Below are 24,865 nucleotides of genomic sequence, written 5' to 3'. Positions count from 1 at the left end.
TCAGCCATTCCTCCCTCCAAGTTGGGACATTAATGATATGAAATAGACTTGGCTTTTCTCTTGGGAACTTTCTAGAATATTTTCTTTACTCAGAAAGCTGACTATGTCAAAGACAAGTAAAAGATTTGAGCTAACACGCACAGTACCTGTAGAGGTGACTCAGACATTGCTGCAGAATGGTTTGCTGTATACCTAGAGGGCAGGGAAGTGTCCAGACAGGCCACTTGTTTTTTTCAGGGATGCCGTAAAAAGCTGCTGAAGATTTTCAGGAATATCTCCATATCTAGGCATCACATAATCATGTGTGTAAAATGTGGAAATCAGTCTGGAGATTATTCTGGGCAGTCTTATATAGCAAATAGATCTTCTGAAGGAGTGACAGAAGCCAGAGATTAAATATGTGGAATATGCATGTCGAATAATCCATTGTGTGCGCATGTAATACACATGTCAAATGATCCAATGTATACATATGGAATATACATGGCAAATGGTTCACTGTGGGCACGTGTTATATGTGATATGTGAACCAATGTATGCACGCAAAATATACTTGTCAAGTGATCCACTGTGTACACATATATGATGCATAACATGTGATCCATTGTATGCATGTGAAATATACATGTCAAATACACTCTGTGCAAGTGAAATATACATAAAAATGATGCACTGTGTTTTACCACTGTTTCTGCAGACACATTCTAGTGTAAATCTGCTTTCATGTGTATTGTTATACATGAGTATGCAGGCCAAGTGCAGTTGACACCTCAAAGTATGTAAATAATTGCAACATGTACATTCATCTTAGAGTACATTATATGTCTTAAACAGTGGACTTCATGGTGATTAAAAAAAAAAACAGCAGTCTTTTGTGTTTAGTCTTCCATATTTTGTTCATTTCAGATTCGTTATAGTAAACTAAATACTATTTTAGTTATATTTGTGTGTGTGTGTGTGTGTGTGTGTGTGTGTGTGTGTGTGTGTGTGTGTGTGTGTGTGTGTGTGTGTGTGTGTGTGTGTGTGTGTGTGTGTGTGTGTGTGTGTGTGCGTGTGTGTATATACCCTTATATATATATTGGTGTGTGAAAATTTACTGAATAGCGATACACTGACTGCTATAATACAGAATGCAAAATCATAAAGTCAAAATGTTGAAACTTACAATGTTGAACTCAAAATACCTACTAACAGAATACATGTAGTATATGCATACACTGTGTCAGTACACACCCAGTCAGCAAATAATATCATTCCCCTGTTATTGAAACTCAGTGACAAGTGCTAACAGGGGTAAGTCATGCTCTCTACAAATGAGGAGAAGGTATTTTGATTTCAATATTTTGATATTTCAGCATTTTGACATTTCAACATTGTGTATTCAGTATTACAACTTTTGGTAACCTGTTCTTCAAGTTAGTTGACATGGACTCGTGTGTGTGTGTGTGTGTGTGTGTGTGTGTGTGTGTGTGTGTGTGTGTGTGTGTGTCTGTGTGCGCGTGCGCTAAGGAAGAATTTCTGCAACAGAGCTGGTCAATATATATATATATATATATATATATATATATATATATATATATATATATATGTATGTATGGATCTACTTCTAAAGCTCGAAGTTTCAAAACTTCAGACTTCAAACAGCCGAGACTAGAAGACTGAAGTTTTGAAATTTTGAAAACAAAATAAAAAAGAGAAAATACATTTTTTTTATTTTACATTTTTATAGGGAGGAAGCCCCCTGGTGGGGGCGGGGGTCCACCAACCACACCCCCTGCTAAATCAATATACCAACTCCGAAATTGCACTGCACTGAGGAAAAAAGTAAATATCTCATTCCACGCTGTATGGCGATTTCCATTCAAAACCTTCAAAGTCTCAAAACTTCGATCTTCTGGTCTCAGCCCTTTGAAGTTCAAGTTTTGAAACTTCGAGCTTCTGAAGGGGATCCATATATACACACACACACACACACACATATATATATATATATATATATATATATATATGTGTGTGTGTGTGTGTGTGTGTGTGTGTGTGTGTATTTATATAGACACACACACATTATCTATATATGTATGTATAGATAGATAGCGATATATATACATACATGCATAAATACATATGGTTACAAGGATAGATAATATGGTACAGGGTAAGTTTAATATGAAGAGGTGGATAAAGATTAGTAATACCAAAGAAAAGATGTTGAGTATAAATACTAGGGTTTGTTTAGACCAGGGCTCAATGGTCCTTTATAATGATAAGACATCTCCTATTATGTATAAATGAGTAAATATATTTGTTAAATGTATGGCATATACACAACTTCTTTAGAATTAATGGACACTAAGCAGTTAGTACTATATATTCATGAGCCTCCCTATATCTAAACTGGAGAATTAATAATTATTTGGCTCTTATTACGTAGAGAAACACGTGACTTTTTTTTTTGTTTGTTTCAAATGGATTGGTCCAATTAACGTGATCACTGAATGACCTGCTGTTTTATTTTCATGTGATATAACCATGCACATATGTTAAGTTGTGCCAGTGCTAATCGTTTCTTGTACTGCTTATATAATCACATGTATACATAGTAATGTGAACCCGCGGTGGTGGTGCTGCGGTAGCATTGTCACCTCACAGTAAGACGCTGTCCGGTTCGATTCTCAGTTAGAGTGTTGTCTGCGTGGAGACAGGCGTGAATGGGCGTACCTTCATTGAAGGTTGTGCGTCAGGCCTGGCAAGCCGGTACATAAAAATCAACTGCCAATTATTAGCGGACCGGAGTTCCGCTGCGGCAACCCCTTACCGGGAAAAGCCAAAAGACACAAACAAACATACATAGTAACACACGTCAATATATACAAGGCATAGCTGGCATCTGGGGCTGCTCTGCAAACTGGTGTCCTGCCTACCCACCTCTTAATCTAGAGAGAAATAGAACAGTTCTCCAACAATCTAAATCCAAATGCATGCCCTCCCCCTGCCCAGGTCTTCATTGTTAGAACAACAACAACAACAAAGCCAGAACATATACACCCCTCCTTCCTCTAGCTCTTCACTGGAAAAGCAATACAAAAGTTGCCTGTCTTACTTCAGCTTTCCAAGCCAGACACACACCCTCCCCCTTACAGCTCTTCAGAAGAGGATCAAAGGGAAAAAAACAATAATAAGTAAATAAATAACATTTGTTGTTTTTTAAACTGTTCCAAGTCAATTGCTGCATTACACCACAAAACACTAATTTGCTGTGCTGAACTCGCGTTCTGTATTGGTCTGTACAGAATGAAGAATGCAGGAACTGCACAATCACGCTCCCCTAAAATCATTCTCTGGGGGCAATTACCCCTTTCTCTCCACCATTGCTACAGACACACACACACACACACACACAAAGCAACATATATATGGGTTACAGTCAAGTGATCTATCACTTTATCTAATCATAGGTGGTCTAAAAAATTGATCTAATCATAGTTGATTTAATATTTTCAAGGATTTTTTTTACCTGTTATAACACTAATAAAAAGGAACACTTATTATGTTTGATTAATGGTATTAATTTTCTTGTAAATTTAAAAGTAATTTTGCAGTTTGCATAACACAATGTATTATATGCGTATATTGTGTATGTTGGTGTGCACTTCCAGTGTTTTTCTGTCCCGCGGTAGTGGTGCTGCGGTAGCATTGTCGCCTCACAGCAAGACATTGTCCCGTTCAGTTCTCAGCTAGAGCGCCTTCTGTGTGGAGGCATGCGTGAATGGGTGTGCCTTCGTTGAAGGCTGTGCGTCAGGGCTGGTAACTCGACACATAAAAATCCACTGCAAAACATTAGCGGACCGGAGTTCCGCTGTGGCGACCCCTAACTGGGATAAGCCGAAAGACAACAACAACTTCCAGTGTTTTTCTCTTTTCATGGAGCTGTTAAATATAATATACGGGTGAGGGTAAAGCCCTCCACATTTGAGTTGCAGGGGGCCTTGCCCCTGCAAGCACATTATTTAGTTATTTATTTATTTATTTATTTATTTATTTATTTATTGCACTAAGAAGTTGAGAGATTTTTTTCTTAATGTTTTTGAGTTATGCTCAATTGAATGAAGTGTGTTTAGATCAGATGCATTTAGATATGTTGAATTTAGATCAAATTACATAAGTCTCATATGTGTGTGTGTGTGTGTGTGTGTGTGTGTGTGTGTATGTGTATATATATATATATATATATATATATATATATATATATATATAAAATATACATATATATATATATATATATATATATATATATATGTATATATAGTGTGTGTGTGTGTGTGTGTATGTATATGTATATATATATATATATATATATATATATATATATATATAGATAGATAGATATAGCTACAACAAGGTAGGTAGATTTGCTGCCCAACAAACCTACAAATCCCATCACTGTCTCTCTCTAAGAAACCTAAACTGGCTTGAATTACCCTATGAGCTTGCTCTCTCTCAGCTCCAGATCATCCATTCTGTTCTATACCAGCCTTCCTACTGCCCAGCACTATCCACTCACATCTCCCATTATTCTCCCTCCAGACCTCTCCGAAGCTCTAACCAAGACCTACTACAGATCTACAAACCCAAGTCTAAATTTGGACACAACATATACAGCTATCACCCCACTATTGCCTGGAATAGGCTCCCACTAGAAATCAGGACCCTTACACATCCTAAACAATTTAAGACAGCCACCAAAGAGCACTTTAAAAGTCACTGGTCCTGCCACTGCATTCTCCCTCCTTAACATCCCCTACTTCTCATAACTTAATCTTTCTGCCCTTAACTCACTCTTCTCACTAGCTCTCTCTAATCTTCCTTGACTACTCTTTCTACTGTCTGCTAAAATCTGTTAAGCAAATCGCCTCAGAGAAATATTCTATTGTAATTGTCTTGCTTTCATGCAACTACATCATGATAAAACTAGGTTTTTGTAACCACTTACCCCAAAAACTATACTCATCTTAATGACATACTTCTTTTTATACATCTTGAAATAGTTATGCTATACTCCTGATTATTGATATGGTATAACATTGTGTTGCTACTTAATGCCTTGTAATAATCCTGTAACATTGTTGTTTAATGCTAATTTATAATGAAAATTGTATAATATGTTGGAACTTTTCTCCCCAGGCCTCCGCTGAAAAAGGGCTCTTCAGCTCCGTCAGACAATCCCGGCCAACAAATGTAAAATAAATAAATAAATAAAATATATATATGTATGTATGTGTAGTGGTTGTGTCAGGAGCTGAACCAGGCAAATGCACTGCTGACCATACCTCTAAACTGCTCAGATGTTTGTGTCATTTTTGCTCTGTTCCTCATAGAATTTATGTTTTTCTGGTAATTCACTGGGATGATCTGAGTACTGAAGTAGCTAAATAATGAAATACATTTGAGCTTCAGACTTCAAATTCTTCAGTAAATGTTTGTTAACACAATCCCTGTTTCCCTAACAACTTTCTAAGTTTATAAGAGCAACATTTAAAGTCTGTCCCTATTTTTGGGCCTTTTTCCACCCATTTTGTGAGCCTTTGTCCAGACTTCTTGCACTAAGAGGTTGAGAGGTATACTGCTCACTGCAGAGCAGGGTTTATCACAGAATCTGAACCAGACAGATAATTAATAAGTGGAATCTGCTTCAAAAGCTGTACCTCTCCCAATTCCCCTTAAAGAAGTAGATTTCTGACCTCTGTGCTTACACTGGAAGTTATTTCTTGTAGTTGGGAGGTCTGGACCTTTAAAGAGTTAGTCAGAAGTTACATGTGCTTGTGTTGAGGGGGACAGAATGGAGTAAATTAGTTGTGTAATATACTGTGAAAACTCATACTTTTAGAAAGTATTGTCGCTTTTAATAATCAAATTTTGGGAAAAGCCATGTATTAGAAATGCTAAGTGAACAAAGTAAAAAAAATGAGTTTTGAAAAGAGCCTGTTTTGTGCACCTGCATTTTATGTGAGCACTTGCTGAAACAGATTTTGTAATCTTATCTTTTTGTGCCGTTCCCTATTTTGACAAGAAAGCACTTTTCTAATCCTTATAATAAACCTTAATGTAAACTGAACTCTGAATTCCAGAGACAACTTCTATTACTGAAAATACAGACATACTATATAATACATGGATGTATATGTAGCTATGTACATTTATATTGGATGATCTTTGAAGAGTCTGTGTATAGCAACACCTAATAAAATCGTACTTTTCTTTAGTACTTTGTGTTATTCTGCTACCTTCAAATTCACCTAACCAGTGTGTGTCAATAGTGCTGATTGCCTAGCACTTTACATTAACTCCATCCCCTGCATTATTTATCTGTTTTCATTTAATTGACTGAGCATTCCTCAGGCTCGGTATCAGTGCCCTCTTGTGCAGCCAGCCATAGCCACTTATGCTGTACAACAAGCTGATCTCAATGTGCTGATGCTGTGTCACTGGCAATCATTTCACTATGAGTTACAAGTGTTTTACTAGCCTCCATATCAAAAGTACACACTTCCTGCGAAATTGAAATTCCCACAGGAGTAGTAGCTCAAATAAACCACTTAGTATTGCATGGCATATTAGGCCTGCACTGCATTGGTTCTCACAATAGCTAAAACTCATAGAATTGCATCATTTTAAACTGTAACATTTTTTATGCAAAACTGCTGTGTTTTCTTTAGAAAGGAGTTTGATAAAAGTTGGTCATACATTACACTATGGTAGAGCTATGTTGCTTAGCTTTATAAAAGGATTATAAATTAAATATGCTGTTTCTATATTATTATATCAAAATGTTACTCAGCGTGTGTTTCTTTTATTAAAATTATGCAAGTTTTGTTACATTTTAAAACCACGAATCATGTCACAAGTTAGCAGGCTATCATCATTAATACAGCCCTTTTGCTTGCTACTTAGTAACAGCTGCATAAATAAGTACTTACCACTGCATAAATAAGTACTTATTTTTATTTATTTATTTATTTCATTTCTTTACCGGGTAATGTCTAACTGGGCACGAGGCCCATTTTCAGTGAAGGCCCTGGGAGAAAACTTCCATACATACATATACATAGCTCCATACATACAAGTAACAGTATTGAACAATCAAGATGAACATATATTAATGTTAACAATGTACAAAGCAAAAATCAGTATAATAATAACTAAATAGCAACAATTCACAAATTAAAAAAAATGGTACAGTTTGAGATGAATATTAACAGCATGACTAGTAGTGAGAACAGTGTAATACAATATGTCAAGAAAAGAGCAATGCAGTTGTAAGACAAAGCAGTATTTGTGTTTACAATGCTAAGCGAGATAGTGTGTTGAGCCTAGTTAGCATAAAGCAGATAATAGCTGTAGCTGTCAGAATGAGCTGTGATGTAAGGGGGTAGTGGGTGGCCTAGCCAGGAGTGTGGCAGGAGAAGAGCCAATGTTTAGCTAGATGTTCCTTAAGGAGGTGTTTGAACTCACAAATGCTAGGGTTTTTAGCTATAGGTTGAGGAAGGGGTGTTCCAGAATTTGGCAATTTTATAGGAGTAGAGGGCAGGGCCTTGTGTGTTGCGGGGTTGGCTAATCCTTAGCATTAGTTTATTTGAGGATCTTAGTGATCTAGGATTATTGTTGGGTTGGATTAGGTTGGTGAGTGCTGGGCAGTTGTTTGGTTTGTGGATTATTTGTGGGCTATGGACAGCTGGTTTAATTTTAGAAGGTTTGGGAGTTCTAGCCATTTGAGTTGTGTGAGTACTGAGCAGTGGTGGGTTCTGTAGGGGTGGCCAGTAGTGAATTTGGCAATATTGTTATAGCAAGATTCTAGATTATTTAGGTCTGATTTACGAATGTCTGTAAATACTTGGGAGCCGTAGAGGAGGGTGGGGAGTACTTGTGTACAAGCAGTGGCTAGTGTGGCACTATTTGTAAGGTAAGGTTTAATTCTATATATTGTGCCTAGTTTAGAGTGGACTTTTTTGATGGTGAGGGAGATGTGGGTTGAACCTTAGGTTTCATCAATTGTGACACGTAGAAGTTTGGTTTGGTTAGTGAGTTCTATTTTGTTTTCATTTGTGGAGAGGATTGAAGGTGGGGTCAGACATGTTTTGGGTTTATTATAACTGAAAAGAACTAACTTGGTTTTGTTTGGATTTAGTATGAGCTGATGGGTAGCGAGGTAGTTGTCCTGGAAGGATTTTTGCATTTTTATTTGTATATTCTGTGGTGTGGAAGGTGAGCAGATTAGTGTTGAGTCATTGGCGTACTGGACTATGGAGGCTAGTTGGGTTGCAGAGCTGAGGTCATTGGTAAAAGTTGTAGAGAGGAGGGGACCAATCCTTGGGGGATGGAGGGGGACAGGGTGTTCTCCCACTTGGTGGCTTGCTGATGGTTAGAGAGATAACTATGGAACCAGGACAGGGCTGATGTGCTGAGGACATGGGTTCATAGTTTGTTAAGTAGGATTTGGCAGGAGACAGTGTCAAAGGCTTTTGACATGTCAAGAAATATAGAGGAAACCATTTGACCATCATTAATGAGACCTTGTATTGTGTTTGTGAAAGACAGTAGCAGTGCTGATACTATGTTTCGGCCTAAAGCCGTATTGAGTGGGGGAGAGGAGGTTGTGATTAAGGAGGTGGGTTAGGGGATGGGAGTGAATGCATTTGTCTAAGATCTTGGCTAATGGGGAGAAGATGGCTATGGGACGATAATTGGTAAGATCTTTAGAGGGGCCTCCTTTGGTACTTACAAGTTGCATAAATAAGTGCTTACAGCTGCATAAATAAGTACTTACTGCTCTAGTTACCAAACTGTTTATTTCACTCTTCTGTATCCTGTCTTTGAAAAAAGTTCATAGATGTGACAATGTGATAAATTCATATGGTTTGCAAATATGTTGCTAGAATGAAGTTCGCAAAACAATTAATATCTTTATGATTTAGTAATGAATAGCTAGAAAATACTTAATTTGTGACAGAATAAATCTATGAAATTAAATATTGTTATGGCAGTTGCTTAGGGAATTTGGAGATGTCAAAACTCATTGGTGAAGTTGTTTTATTTTTCTCCATCTCCCCACCCATGAGACAGGATTAATTTGATAAAGACCAGAACTCTTTAAATATATTAATATGCCTTGCATTTTCTGCCCTGTACATTATGGTAACACTATTTTATAAAGATTAACACTGTGCTCTTAGAAACTATGATCCCCATCTTCTTATTCCATGGCTGTTGCCAAAAGAACATTCAACACATTTCACCAAAGGTGTGGAACAAAGTTTCAGAGGACATCTGGTCAAATACCTCCTTCACACCGATTTCAGGAAAACTCTAAAACGCGCACCAAAGACTCCTTTCAAGGTCAGTGCTTTGACAACCATGGGTAATGCAAAACACACAGATCCATATTGTGATTCATCCACACATTCTTCTCTGAAATGATCATACCACACACACATACTTCAACTCTGTTTTCTTACTTCTCTTCCTCTGACTCACTCCTACATACATCTCGCATATTATATCTATTACTGTCTTATCTGCATCAACTGTCATTTCCTCACCCTTCACTCTTACCACTTTCTCCTACAGATAAGCATTCACAGAGGTTATTTGGGGAGCTAAGGGTGAATAATTGATTACAAATATGGTAGAGTGACTGGAGAACATGGGGTATGAGGAAAAATAAACACTGCTGAGAAGAGAGAAGGAAAGGGTCTGATTTGCAACAGATGCCCTACATCATGTATTGCAGACTGGTGGCATAGAATTACAAGGAAGAACAAGAAGGAAGATAATGCTTATGTGAGAGCTCAGACATTTAACAATAACGTTATGAAGTATTTCTTCATGTAAAAGGTGGTAGGACCACAGAATACATTCTTGGAGAGGGTACTAGAGTTGTAGCTTTACTACATGGTTTGCTAGCTTCTGGAACCAGCTGCACATAACTAGCAGTAATCCTTAGGTGGGCCAGATGAACACTTTTTTTTTTCTTCTTATGGCATTTATATATATTTCTCGGATAACTTCATTCATAACTTACTGATAACCATATGAAATTCAATATTTTATTATTCCAAAGTGATCTCGATACCTTGAAGGTATTCAGCTGAGACACTAGTATATAAGATTTCAAGTTTGGAATAATAAAGTAATACGTTTTATCGGGCTTAGTGCTTATGTCAGTATTGATAACCTGAATGAAGGTGATTGTGTGGGAAGGCACTACCCTGATACCTTGCTCTACAGAGTGTTTTAATCTTACAATTAAATCTTTTTAGTCTAAATATTTTTTGGAGGTTATGATGTTCATGACTTAACAGCTAATAACTTAAATAGCTGGCAGCAACTATTGCAGTTTCACCGACAAAGTTGTATCTTTGGAAGTGCAGGTTACATTTTATGGTAGGAGCTATATCGCCCTTCCATTTTATTTATTTTAGATATTGACATTTGATTACCGGAAAAGTCTGACTGGCCCATTTTCAGAGGAGCCCTGTGGAGAAAGTCTCAAAAGTATTACAAAATCATTTTATATTATGGAGCATTGCTATATTTTACAGTACATGACAGTGTAATGAGGTGCAACAACCACTATAATGGCAATTACAAGAATAATTACATGCATAGTTTACATGTCTGTTCTGCTTCTATGTGTTTGTTTATAGGAAGTGAAATAAACTGGAGGGCTGAGTTTCCATCCAGGGAAGCATCAGGTAAGCAGTGTCTCCTTTAAATGGAAATACAGTGGCCATTCAATCCTTATGTCTTAGAGTTATGTAATGAGGCTGTATAATGAAATTTGGTTTGAGTGTATAATATCTAGAGGCTGCCATGTTTTCAGAAAGTCATTCTTTACTTGGTGGGCAGACGTGGTTTTACTTGTCAGTAAATACTGCTGTGCAGTGCTTAGCTGCTCTAGGAAAGATTTAGGCTTCCAATACTTCAGAACATCTATCACTCATCTCCTCCTTGTTATGTTTAGCATCAAGTACCCCCCTGACAGGCTCACCTGTATGGACTAAATATCCATGTTTCTTGGTATGTGTATGTTTATTGTATGAAATTATCCTGGCAGTGACTAAGTTGCTTGAGGTGGTTAGGCAGCTGAAACACAACCACACTAATAGTACAGCTGTACTGACTGTATATTCGAGTTGTGCACTGTATGTGTATTTTAATGCATAAGGTTTACCCTTGAAGTGTTATGCACTCTGTACCTCCGGTGTATACAAAACACTTTAATGTATACACACTGGAGTACTTGTGTAACATAGCAGTTATGTAACACAGTACTCGTCTAACACATTACGCTAAAGTAAACAGAAAACAGACAAAATGCACAGAACAAGAGAGAGAGAGAGCTGCTGTCTGTTTTTCGGGGCACTGAACTTGATTATCTGACATCGGCTCCTGTCAACCATCACTTCCAAACTGTTTAACAGGTCTAGCTTCCATGTAGTCCCAAAACACTTAAATCAGTATTATTATAAAGTAAATAAAGTGCTCCAGTGTGTAATGGAATTGGGCATTTATGTAACAGCATTATCTGCAAAATTATTTTATTTTTTATCATGTTAAAAGTCTGGATTTGTCTATAAGAGATATATTACTGTGGAATTATGGAAGTGTGTTGATAACTGTATTTTTTATAACAACAAATGTTTGTGTTTGGATTTGCCAATGAATAAAGATTATATAATGATAAAATATTTGATTTCATTAACCAGCCCTCCGGTAATCAGTTATTGGAGGGCTCTTAGGTAGACCACCTGTTACAGGTTTTACAGATGTCCCAATAAATGTAATGTGTGGTTAAGTGACTGACTCAAAGCCACACATTATATATTGCATGTTTGACAGTGTGTGGATGAAACCCAACTTTATAGCATGTACTTTGTTCACACCATGTGATTTATAATGAGTTGAACAATACGCTGAGTTATTGTTAGACTGGTGGTGCAGTATAATGGAATTTAGCAATATCCCAAAGACAGTTACATATCGGTTTGTCATCAGCAGACATGTTGTGAAAGTATGGGCTACATTCTGTATTCCACACACTATATGCAATCCATCTAACTGGCCTATTTCTTTCCTTGCTGGATACAAGATAAGACAGTAAAACTATCTCAGCCTACTCTCCCAGTTAACTCCCTTGTGCTTCTCTTACTTGCTTGAATTCATTCACCAGTTTAGAATAAGTGACCTCAAGAAAAGTATTCCACGACCCCCTCAAATTCTTGAGAAAAGTGCCTTACTTTGTTGCATGAGTGATCTACCTCTGTTTTAAATTTGTTCTCATACAACTTTTTTTTAATATCCTCCATTTAAGCTTTGGTTATGCTTGGTCTATTTGTAAACCTCTAAGGAGTTTTTGTCTCACTTCTGTGCAGTTAGTGGAAATAAACCAAAGTGACAGTAGTTTATCTTACTGCCACAATGAATGTTAAAAGCTTCCATTAGCTCTGTAGTGACACAGCCTGCCATACATGAGGCTTGAACCCGTGTTCCTTTTATTGTTTTGGTTTACATGTAAAGAAGACTTCCAAGTGAACTTTCTTATCATAGATTTTTTTTTCTGTTTTGTGACTTACTATTTCGGTATGGAATGACCTATGAAACCATCACACTTCCTTTGAAACACATGACCTTTAAATAAAGCTTACATTGTCATATGTTGAGTCAAACACTTAAAAACCCACTTCTTTGTTACAGCATTCAGTTACCAGTGCAGTAAAGTGTATCTGATATATGAACATGTAGAATATCTTCCTTTGAATAAAGTAAAAATGAAATTCTAACAGAATATTTAAAAGCTGACAATTTACTGTCAAAGACCTGAAGGAGTTAAAGCTTTTTTAGCCTCTATGTTCTGTACAGATCACAGGTGGGAACCGTTTGTGGTGGTTTCAATCTGAGTGCTTTTTGTTGCAAAGTCAACAGAGTGGGGCCTTTTAGACCATGTGTTCCAAACCATCCTGTACAGGCAGCCATTGCCTTCTGATCTCTAATTTAAAACATCTGTGAAGAACCATATAAAATCCTGCCATAATTGTCTGCTAACAAAAACTGCTGCTTTGAGTTTTTTTTTTATTTAACACATGATGAATGGACCTTGATATAGTGTCAGGAAGATAACTCAGAAATGTTCCCCAAACCTCAGGTAAGAAATAATAAAAAATGTGCAAGAAGTGTGCTGTGTGGTTTTCAGACAGACTGCTGTTTTGTACCTAGACCTGTATTAATGATGACAAGAGATTGGATGGCTTGTCAGACTTCACTAATGGGAGGAATGGAATTCGTCATAAAGAAGCATGGCTGTTACTGTGCTGTAAATTAAAGTAATGCAGCAGTAATCATTACAAATAGCTCTTTGCTGAGTTATGTATAACTCTTCTACAGATGCTTCATGGAGATTTCAAGAATCTTTCAGTTTCCTATCATATGAAGTTCACATAATGACCTCCTAGTAAATGAAGATAAAATGACATAGAACTTCTGCTTATATAGTACGCAAACTGTGCGAGTAGACTAGCTCATGGAACCTCAATATCTTGGTATTTTCTGGAACATGGATTACTGAAATATTATACAATTAAACTTAATATTAAGAAAGATGCAAGCTGATTAGACAAACCGATTAGCATGCCCATTGTAAATCGAGCATTCCCTATAGAACTTCAGCAGCTAGACCAATTGTATTGCAAGAAACCTAGAAAAAAGAGAGAGAAAGACAGAAAACCCGTAAAACTCTAAAAGGCAGAGGAGACAAGTATGGCTCTTGCTTCTTAAAAATGTCTCTATTGTGTATTCAAAAAGAGATACTACTAAGAGGCAAGTGCTCTTTCCATCTTCTATCTTGGGCATCACTGATGTACCATGCAAGTGTATCAGTGTACCTGCAATACCTGTGTCTAGTACATAAAAACTCACCAGTAAAGGCAGCAGATTACTAAACTGCAATCTTACCATCATGTATTTTAAGAAAGGTAAGGAATTTATTTCTTAAATACTGTCATTCTAAAATAGCAATGATCTAGTCCTGCTGGAGGGGGTATCCCTGAATGCAGACATGGTTGGCTTTGTTCAATCACTGGGGCTAGATCCTCATGAGCAAACCATACCAGCCTTGAATAAATCCTCTGATACCCCCACTCAGTATAGATTATTGCTAAAAAGGTTTGATGAACAAGCTGAAGGGCATTTAGAAGCTTGGTGCCCCAGATTCCTTGGTGGAACTACCAGGTGTCCATATAGCCACTAGTTCCTTCTTACAATTGTGGACTAATGTGCTTAAGTGAGGTTAATCATTCCGTATATCTGTGAGTCTTTTTGGAGATAAAGCTACCTCAGTGATGATGATTGTATGGCTCATATTAATTTTTAATGAGACCAAGTGTCCTCTTGTGTTCAAGGCACTCAAGGTATTATAAACAAAGAGTTTTAAATAGTAAGGGATTCTTTAATGCTTTTTTTGTCAGGTACAGTTCTCCTCTAACAAGGCAGTAAGATGGGAGAGAGTTGCTGTGGTCTTTGGCTATAAGACATGCCCTGAAGCCCTTTAATTCTGCTTGTGAGGATTTGTACTGTGTCCAAATACACCACATTGTACTTGAGTTAGCAGAAGAGGGTGCACTATTCTTTAACTGGTCTGATTTACCAATAACACAAAATGCGTTTGAATTAAAACATTAAAAAGTAAAAACTGCTGAACCAGATGTTTAAACATATCTTTAATCTACAGTTTGAGCGCTTTCTTTCCTCTTAGTAGCATAACTTCATCAGAAGCATTCGTCTGATAAAAACTGTATACAGGAGTGACCCTATGAAACATCAGCTGGGCAGCTCCACAAACTTCACAGATGGTGGTGGCCATATGACTCTTAAATGAAAGGCCATAATGTACAAAATGTCTAAAGAATTTTACTATTATGTCAATTTTTATTTGAGGCAGTTGCCGGATGCCAGAGTACTGCATTTTTTTAACAGTGAAGTCTAGGTCACTTTAGAGCACCATTTGTGTATAATGATAAGTGCAATTTGAATGAGGGTACTGGAAGTGGGGTCAGGAACAACGCTCCCAAGATTGTAGTCATCTATGTATATGTTGAGCCACATGCTGAGTGGTTTGATGTCTGAAAGAAAGATACTAAAAAGGAGAAGTCTCAGAAGAGAGCTTTGAGGGACTCCACTGGTCACAGGAAATGGTGAGGAGAGGGCCATTTAATCAATCATGGGCCAAAGTTATTATGGCTCCCTGTTCATTTATATCCTTGAGTTTGAGCATGATTGTGTCATGGGCTACAATGATGGATCTTTCAGCCAGGTCAAAGTGGGCTTCATGAGCAGATAAATCTTCATCCGTTATGGTGGTCATACTATCAAATAACTTCAGGGCCCACCAAAACCATAGAGAAGAAGATTCCTAAGTCTTCCTAAATAAGTTCCATGATGACAGTACTTGTACAATGTATTTGTGATGCTAACCATTAAATAATCATTGGGATCTCTGTAAGAACATGTAGATGACAAAACTACACAAAAGGAAGGTTTTGTGTTAATGAACATTCCTAGTTTATGTACACGTTGTAAAAGTTAGAACTAGATGTACTAGCTGATTACTTTGTATAGACTAAGTGCATAGTGATACTTACCACACTAATGTGTACGACCTGTTGAGTTGATACAACTCAAACACAAATGTGTTACACCTATTACATGTACATTTTTATGCAGTGTATGTCCTAAGTTAGATTATCCATTGCAGTTCTCAAAGTGTATCATTACTATTGCAGTAAGTTAAGTTTATTTATTTGCCAGTTTTACAGACTATTGTTCATTGTACTTTAATATTGTGCTTTTGTGCCCAAAAAGGGTTACTAGATCAGATCACTTAGTTATCAAACTGTAAAATAAAATTAAAAATAAAATATGCTTTAGTTTGTTTATAAAGTTGCAGTGAAGACTGTAACCATATTCTGTTGTGCAACAATTCACATCTAATATATCATGAACTGGTCCTGTTTCTTTAAGCTTACTACCAGATTACTCAAAACTGCTTCTCCTCATACCTGTCACTTCGATGAGGAAAGGAGAAGTTCACAATGGTGTGCATATAACAATCCAGGGATACCTACACGAAAAATGTGACCTAATATGATTGGATAATTACACCCAATCAAATATCCATCGATTGTCATAGAGAAGCTCTTCTTGAAGCTACATATGCACTCCCACCTCTTTATTATACTAAATCCTTTGTGTATCATATCAAACTAATGGTGTTGTCAGAGTTGTACCCTGGCCTCATTATTGCCCTCCTTGGCCTCCTTTCTCACAAGCGCCTTTCTACCGCTCATTGTGGGTACTTTTCCAGTTTGCTAGAACAAATACTTCCTTGCCAGCCCATGTTAGCCAGCTGAATCTCCCTTTCTCCATTTCTCTCAGTTTTTGAGCCATGCTCGTATGTAAACAGGCATACCTCGTTGCTGTGTTTATTTAGCAAGACTTGACTTTTAGTAAACCTTCCCTTTCTCCCCGTGTAAATGAACTTCTTACTATACTTGTGAGTGTTCTTCAGGACTCTGTGACACACCTGTGAGCATATGTTAAGCAAAGGGTACAAAACCAAGGGAAGAACTAAAACTCCATACTTCAATACAGCAAATGTATTAATCTTATCTGTCTAATAACTCACAAATCTTCACAAGCAATTATCTGCAGTTCTTACCTCTAGTCTTCTTATTAAATATGTATACATTTAATCCTTAATTAACTGCCTCCCACAAACAAAGTAGCTCCAACCCATGCTCCCCTCCCCAACCCGTTTCATAGCCTAATAACTGCAGTTTTCTGGTGTGAAATTTAAGTTCTGATTCAAAACCAGATCTCTGAAAAATGCTCATAACCCTGGTAGCATCCTTATAATGTTTGCCGATAACAGCATGCAGTCATCCACAGATGGAAGTGACTCCCTCCTACCCATTCAGATAATTTCCTGTCCTTTGGGCCAGCTTCTCCATCAGCACAACAAACACAGGCAGGGCTAGTGAGAACCCATAACTCATAGCTCTTTCTAGCTTCACAGGATGACATCAGCCGCCTCACCCAAGGATCCCTACAGAGTGTCTCCACGCCCACCCTGAAAGTCCTTACTCAACCACCTGTTTGACTGTACTGAAGAGAAAATCCAACTCGACTGTGTGGTGAGCTTTCTGAATGTCAATTAATACTACTCCTGCCCCCTCCTCTCCTTCTGCCCATTCAATGAAATTCAGTGGCAGATTCAAATGATACATCAACAACCAAAAAAGTCTTAACTATGCTACATTAACCATCTGGCCTTTAGGACCCTTGCAAGTAGCTTTGTGCTAGCATTTCTAAAATTTTTAGGGGCTTTTGGGTCATCCTTTCCTTTTGGTACCCCTACCGTCTCTTCCTACAGGACAAGTGGCACCCCTCTGCATATAAAAAGTTCATTAAATATCACTGTTAATGTTTCACTAAACTCTGCCTCCATCTGTCTGAATGGAAGTCCACCTGGCCCCCTTACAAGTGTAATGGCTGCTGCTGTCTCTCCATTTCTATCTTTCTAAACGTATCCTTTTGTACCTTCCTGTTTTTTAACACCCTTATTGAATTATCACTTGTGACACAGGCAAATTTACATTTATACAAAAGTAATCAAATTGTATTAACAAATTAACAGTTAACAAACGTTATACTTCACACATATTGCTATATATTATATAACCTAAACAACATTACATAAATTCAATTCCTGACCCCTTCTTTTAAAACAAGAAACATCTTTATTAAATCATCACTTATGAAATAGGCAATCATACATTTATATAAATGAAAACAAACCACACCGACAGGATCCTAGTTGCAAGCATTTTACATCACAAACCATACTGACACACTCCCAGTTGCAAACATTATACATCACTTACAATCTACCCAATCATTTTCAGTCAAACATCATATAGCTCATTTGAGTCCTGCCTTATTTTAAACCTCATTCCTCCCCTGTATGTATTTTACCTTCCTGTTTAATCTATGCTTCTCCACCGGTTACATTCCTGAAGCCTGGAAGACAGCCACTGTAATGCCATTACACAAAGGTAGCTCAACCACGGACCCTGATAACTAACACCCATTAGTCTCCCTAGCCTCATATGTGAAGCTATCCCAGATATCCCAGTACTATCTCAGATTGCATTAATCTGGACATTGAAAATCTATTAACCTTGGACCCTCATTAATTCAGCTTTGTCAGAAAAAGATCCTCTTCTTTAACCTTGTAAACGTATTTGAAAAAAGTCACCAAGGCAGTGGATAATGGTTATGCACTACATACAGCATATGTGGAGCTGGCTGTGGTCTTGGACACTATTCCCAATGCAGACAATATTGATAGACTTGTAAGTCTGAATATACATTCTTATCTTGCACAGTTGATAGCTAACTGGTTCTCTTGCAATGCCCAAGTGGGTAAGAGCTGCAGGTACCACCTCTGAAAGCAGAAACATTAGCAATAATGTACCCTGGGGCTGATTATTGTCATCATTTGTGATGACAGTTTGACATCTGTTTCACACACCTTCAGGGTAACACTGTTGATCTACAGTTATCTAACTTTATAGATGACTGTAAATTGTGTTTTTGTTAAATTTTCCACTGATTCACAATTGGTTCACAACAGGTTAGACCACATTAAGGACAACTGTCTCAAATTAAATGTGAAAAAAATGAATTACAGCTCATTTTGTTAAATTAAATGTTTCTACATCATACACACCTGCAAGCAGAAACTGCACTAAGTCAGCTGTGTGTTCTTGCTGAGAATTCCTTATTGTTTGACTATCTTGCCTCCGCAGTAGTTCCAAAAACCTTGTATTTGGCTTATCTAATTTCCACAGGCATTTTTCTGGATACAAAGAAGACTTCATTCCCATTTACTCATATCCTACCACACCCATTTTTGAATATAATTCCCTTTTGGCATATATTTGAGTATAAATAACACTCAACATTACAGAGCTTAGAAATTTCTAACTTAAAAGATTAGTGGCCTTAAGGCCCCTACTCATCGTGACAGACTGGCAGTGCTCTTTTTGTACTTATTTGTGTCAAACCTTTGAAGATCTGAAAAATCCAACCCTCCTTGACCTCCTATTTCTTCTCAGAACAAATAGTTCCTTAAATATGTAGTTAAACAATCTTCTTCAACAGATAAATGAGGCATGGTGGTTCATAGTTTAGTACTAAGCTAACTGCCCTTGTGAGCCATTTTAAGCCTAGCCAATTATCCCTTGTGAGACTCAAACCCTGCATCTTGTGTTTGTAAGGCAAACACCTTAGCCATTAAGCCACCCTCCCAACCTTGGTATGTCAGATCCATGTCTCGGTATATCCACCACTAATATAACAAACATTACATGCCAATGAGAGAAGCACCCTTGTTGTCCAATGTAAACCTAGATAACTGGATGGGTTACATCAACTTCTTCCCAGGTCTATGTTGAGGATGGAAAGAACTCATGGATATGTGTTATTGTCTAATCTTGTAATGGTCTATAGAAGGCTTACCTAGTATTTAACTCTATATTAATAATTTTACATCACTTCACCCTCTGTCCTCTTCCCTACTTACATTCTCCCATAGAGCCTAACTTTCTGTTGTACTCTTATCTTACTTCCTGCTTTACTGTAATTTCCATAACTTTTTCTTTGGTCTTATTCTTCTTTTCTCTGTTTCCAGCCACATAATCTTATGTAAATCACTCCATTTCCTTAGGTTCCCAGTCTACATTTTGCCCTGGGTTTTACATATTCCCCATTTCAATGTAACCATGCATGGTCTAAACCATACCTGCAAAGAATATCTGCCATGTTCTCCCATTCCCACCCACCCCCATTACAATTACCTTTATACCTAACTATCCCTCCCTTCCTGTCCTACTAGCCACTACAATTCCACTTCCTGCCTATTGCCACAACCACCTTACTAATCTATCAGTCTTGTCAACACCACTTCCTCTATACCACTGTCTCTACCTACTCTATCTGACCATATTTTATTCCAACATGTATTATTTTCTAATATCTTCTACACTACTCCTTATTCTCTCTATCTCCACCTCTTACCACTCCAGTCTCTCTGACCCACTCCTATGTTCACCAACTTCTCACTCATACAACATATATCCAACTACTTCATCTTTTACTATCTCCCCTAATCTCTTTACTACCTCTACCTCAAGTCTATATAAACTATCCATAATACATGTTTTTAAACCTTCCCACAAAGCTAAATCAAAACTATACAAACTCCATCTAGCATCTACTACACACTCTCTCCTCACTAAAAACCTACTTTGTTCTGGAGATATCCATCCCAACCCTGGCCCCTCTTCTCTCCCCAAAACTATCTCTACACTGCCCCCATTTTTCTCCTCTAACAGTCACCAACCTCAGTCACAACAATCATATCCATCCAAATACTTAACTATTTACTCATTGAATATTCAGAGTCTAGCAAATAGTCACTGAGCTGCACTCATGGATAGCTCTCAATACCCCTCACATCCTCTCCCTGTCTGAAACCTGGCTCAAGCCACAAATCTCAAATAGTGAAATACTCTCACCAGGTTATAATATCGTCTGATCTGATAGACCTGTAAAAAAAGGTGGTGGCTTGGCCATCCTCTACTCAAACAACCGTAACCTCTCACCATACCCTTCCCCAATTCTTGACTTCCTCCCAGCTGAAATCATCATCCTTAACTGCCATTTGAATCCCCACAAAAAACTTGCAATTGCCTCTATCTACCTTCCTCCTGGTAACAATCTGCCCATTCTTGAAAACATCCTATCCTGGTTCTCCCACAACATACCATATGAGACACTTATCCTTGGTGATGTCAACATTGATTGGTCCAAACTCACAACTGACTCCCCCCAACTCAGTATCCACCTACATGGCTTCCAACAACTTATAACATCTCCCACTCTCTTCCATAAAAATTCTACTTCCAGCTCCATCATAGACTGGATCCTTACCAATTCCCCCCACTAATACCACAATCCCACCACCTTACCTGACTCCCTCAGTGATCATCTGCCTACCACCATCTTAAGATACTACTCCCATATTCCTAAACCCCACCTTATCAAAGACTGTTGAAAACTATCGACTTTCAATTCATATAAATTTAACTCCATTCTCCACAACATAGATTGGTCCATCCTAAAACACCTCCCCCTAAACGATGCTGTAAGCACTTTCAATAGCATCTTCATGAATACTCTAAACTCCTTAGCTCCCTCTAGGAAGATCAGAGTAAAATAAAACCATGCTCCCTGGCTCTCCAAAGAGACTAGGTCCCTTATGAAACAAAGAGATCATGCTTGGACAACCTGGACTAAAACTAAACAACCACCTTTTCTTCAAAAATACAGGCAACTGAGGAACCTTGCAAAAAAACATACAACTAATGACAAAAAGTTATACTATAGCTTTGCTCAGCTTAAGAACAAATCCAATTGTCGAATATTTTGGTCAACTCTCAACAACATCCTCTATCCTGGAAAGCCCTCTAATCCCACCTCATACCCTAACTCTCTCTCTCAGGAAACAGCTGCCCTCCTGAATAAACAGTTTATCTCTTCCATCCAAAATCTGGTAACCTCTAAGCCAAACTCTACTTCAACACCCACCCCTCCAAATCCCACTAACATACCTTTGTTTTCTTTTGAGCCAGTTCCCATTACTTACATCAAATCTCTACTACTCAAGCTAAAATCTTGCTCTCCTTCCAGTGACAATCTATCTCCTACATTCCTCAAACTTGCTGCTGACTCAATTGCCTATCCTATATCTATACTAATTAATCGATCTATTCTGGAATCAACTGTCCTCACCCTTTGGAAATCTTTCTTCACTATCCCTCTTCATAAAGGTGGAAACTTCACTGACCCCTTAAACTACTGACCCATTGCCATTCTGCCCCCCTCTCCAAGATATTAGAAAAAATGTATTCACTCACAGCTTCTCAGTCACCTCCTCACACACCACTTACTTACCCCTACCCAACATGGATTTCGTCCTCACCACAGCACCACCACTGCCCTCCTCTCCTTCACTCATATCATTGCAGAGGCCCTAGACAACAATAAACTCATTTTCTGTCACTTCCTAGATCTCTCCAAAGCCTTCAATAATCTCTCTCATCCTCTACTACTATCCAAACTCGCAACTCTCCACCTATCCCCCTCTACACTTACCTGGTTTAATAGTTACCTATTTGGCAGAGAACAATCTGTCAAATGGCTCTCATCCTCCTCACCTTTCCTTCCCATCTCCACTGGTGTTCCCCAAGGCTCCATCTTGTTTTTGTTTAACGCCCTTTTGTTTAACATCTTCACCAATTATCTTTACACCTCATGCAAAGAATCCTCCCTTATTCAGTATGCCGACGACTCCACACTTATATCCATCTCAAATAACATTCCTGAACTACACTCCCTGACCCAACAGGCCTTACTATCCACTGAACAATGGCTCTCTCACAACCTATTGATCCTAAATCCCAAAAAGACCAAATTCCTACTTTTCCTTCCCTGTTCTCTTTCTCATCACAAAACCTCCTTTTTATTACATCTTCTAACAATACAACTATCCAACCTGACATCCACACAAATATCCTAGGGGTCATTATCGATGACGAACTAAAGTTCAACCCTACACATACTCCAATGTATAAAAAAAAAACAAATCAGAAACTAGGTCTGCTATATCAGAACAAAAAATTCCTAACCCCTGAATCTAGACTTACCCTGGGCCAGGCACTCCTCCTCCACTCCCTCTTATACACCACCCCAATTCTTACCAATATCCAGGCCTCCACTCTAAACAAATTCCAACAGACTTATCATAAAATAGCCAAATTCATTACTAACTCCCCATACAACTCACACCACTGCATTTCTTTAAACTCTCTTCAATGGCTTGAACTTCCCCAATTTCTGCTATCTTATCAGTTTCATATGCTACACTCTATTTTTTATAAACCCTCCTCCTGTCCATCACTATCTTCCTTAGTCTCCATCTACATCCCATCCCAGACCCTCCATACTTCTAACCAACAATTACTTGATATCTACCACCCAAAAAGGTCAGTAGGCAAACTACTCTACAAACACTCCTTTGCCCATGGTTGGAATAACTTCCCCTTGATTTATGTTCAATCTCCCACACCTCACACTTTAAAAATGAACTAAAAGCTTATTTTCTCAATTCCAGAACCTGCCCTTGCCATGACCCTACCTAGTCTTCCTTCCCTTTATGTACCTTCAGAAGGACCATACTTAGTACCTCATTACACCTCTCTCTCCAATGTGTCTACTATGCATTTGCATAATTTTATACAAGCAAAAAAAAAATTATTGTTGACCTACTGAACTATATCAATGTAAAATTGTTACTTAGCTTCTTTTTAATGCAACTTTAACTTTATGCATGTAACCCAACATATGTGAATCTTTTTGCTATAACTGCTATTATATCAATATTGTTTAAAATTGTACTTGTTTAAAATGTACTACTGAAGCTTTTCTCCTTGGGTGTCCACTGAAAATGAGCCACAAGCTCAGTTGTACAAACCCGGTTAACAAATGTCAATAAATAAATAAATAAATATATTTCCCTTAGTGTATCCAAATCCATTAATAATTTATCTCACTACTCAGACTGTAATTATCTTTCAAACATGTAAGCTTTTGCCTTTCCCCAGGTTTCACTTCCATGCATCTGCCAAACATAACTGCTCCATGTTTGTTCATTTTCCTTTTGAAACTTCAAACGAAATTTTACCCTATCGTGTAGAGAGTCAAGTTTTGATTCCAAGAATCTTTTGAAATCACTGCCTAATTTGTTTATTTCCACCCTCCCAAAACATTCAGTGGAACTTCTCAAAGAACTCCTTAACCATTTTCACCCCATCATGAATGGATACATAGTATGACAATAAGGCTAGACTTTTACCTGCCCTCTGATACCAGATTATTACTTGAGTGCCTGCTGCCTAGCCAAGCCTACTGTGTATTGACAGCCACCTCTATCACCTGAAAAACAAACATTCTTCTCTCAGTTATTCACTTTTCTCATTTCCAGCTCTGTTTCCTCTATCATAACTGTACGTTAACCTTTTTCACAAATTTAATTTCTCATAATTGGATTGTGTGGTTCCCTTTCATTTCATATAGCAAGACACACCCTTTCCTCAAATTCACCCTTCGCCCATGCCCTCTATCTCCCCTGTTTACATTCGTCCTGTACTTTCTTGCCACTGTCATAGATTCAGACCTAAATGACTTGTTTAAAGCCAGCCAGACCACCAATACTCTCTTCTTGGCAGGAAGCCCCTGCCAACAACCAGTCTATGCAGAGCATATTTAAATAATCAGTTTTACTATCAGAAGGTTATACATCAACTATTCTTAGTGGCTCCATAATTTACCTCAAATTATCTCATAAAATCTCACAACTCTTCCTCCAACATCTAAATACCACATATCCCAGAAATACAATAGTATTATCAATATAAGCAAAATATATCTCCATTCATCCTGCAGGAGTAACCATCCTTATTCCCTTTAAGGGAGTGTTCCTACCATTATCATTCCCAGACTGACAATCAAAAAAGAGACACTATATTTGTGTGCAATACCATCACTTTACTGCAGTGCTGAAATGTGGTCATTCAAACATTGTGCCCTTTAAAGTTAATTCCACAAACTATAAACAAACAAAATTAGCACCCCT

The 24,865-nt window shown here is 37.8% G+C and overlaps 1 protein-coding gene across 4 annotated transcripts in view; it reads left to right on the top strand.

Moving 5' to 3' along the window:
• The window catches only part of ROBO4 (roundabout guidance receptor 4), a 1,497,877-nt gene that overhangs the window by 1,232,096 nt on the left and 240,916 nt on the right, over positions 1-24,865 (top strand). For 3 of the 4 annotated variants that reach the window (XM_044081193.1, XM_044081195.1, XM_044081196.1), the window contains one exon: positions 10,701-10,748. The exons of the other annotated variant lie outside the window; for it this stretch is intronic. In XM_044081193.1, coding sequence (XP_043937128.1) covers positions 10,701-10,748 — 48 coding nt within the window. The remainder of the gene's footprint in view (positions 1-10,700; positions 10,749-24,865) is intronic. 4 annotated transcript variants of the gene reach the window in all.

This window comes from Protopterus annectens, chromosome 8.part0, assembly GCF_019279795.1.
Source record: "Protopterus annectens isolate FY-2018-M chromosome 8.part0, PAN1.0, whole genome shotgun sequence".
Taxonomy (NCBI): Eukaryota; Metazoa; Chordata; order Ceratodontiformes; family Protopteridae; genus Protopterus; species Protopterus annectens.
Note: the sequence above shows the minus strand (reverse complement) of the source record. Positions and strands in the feature narration are given on the sequence as shown.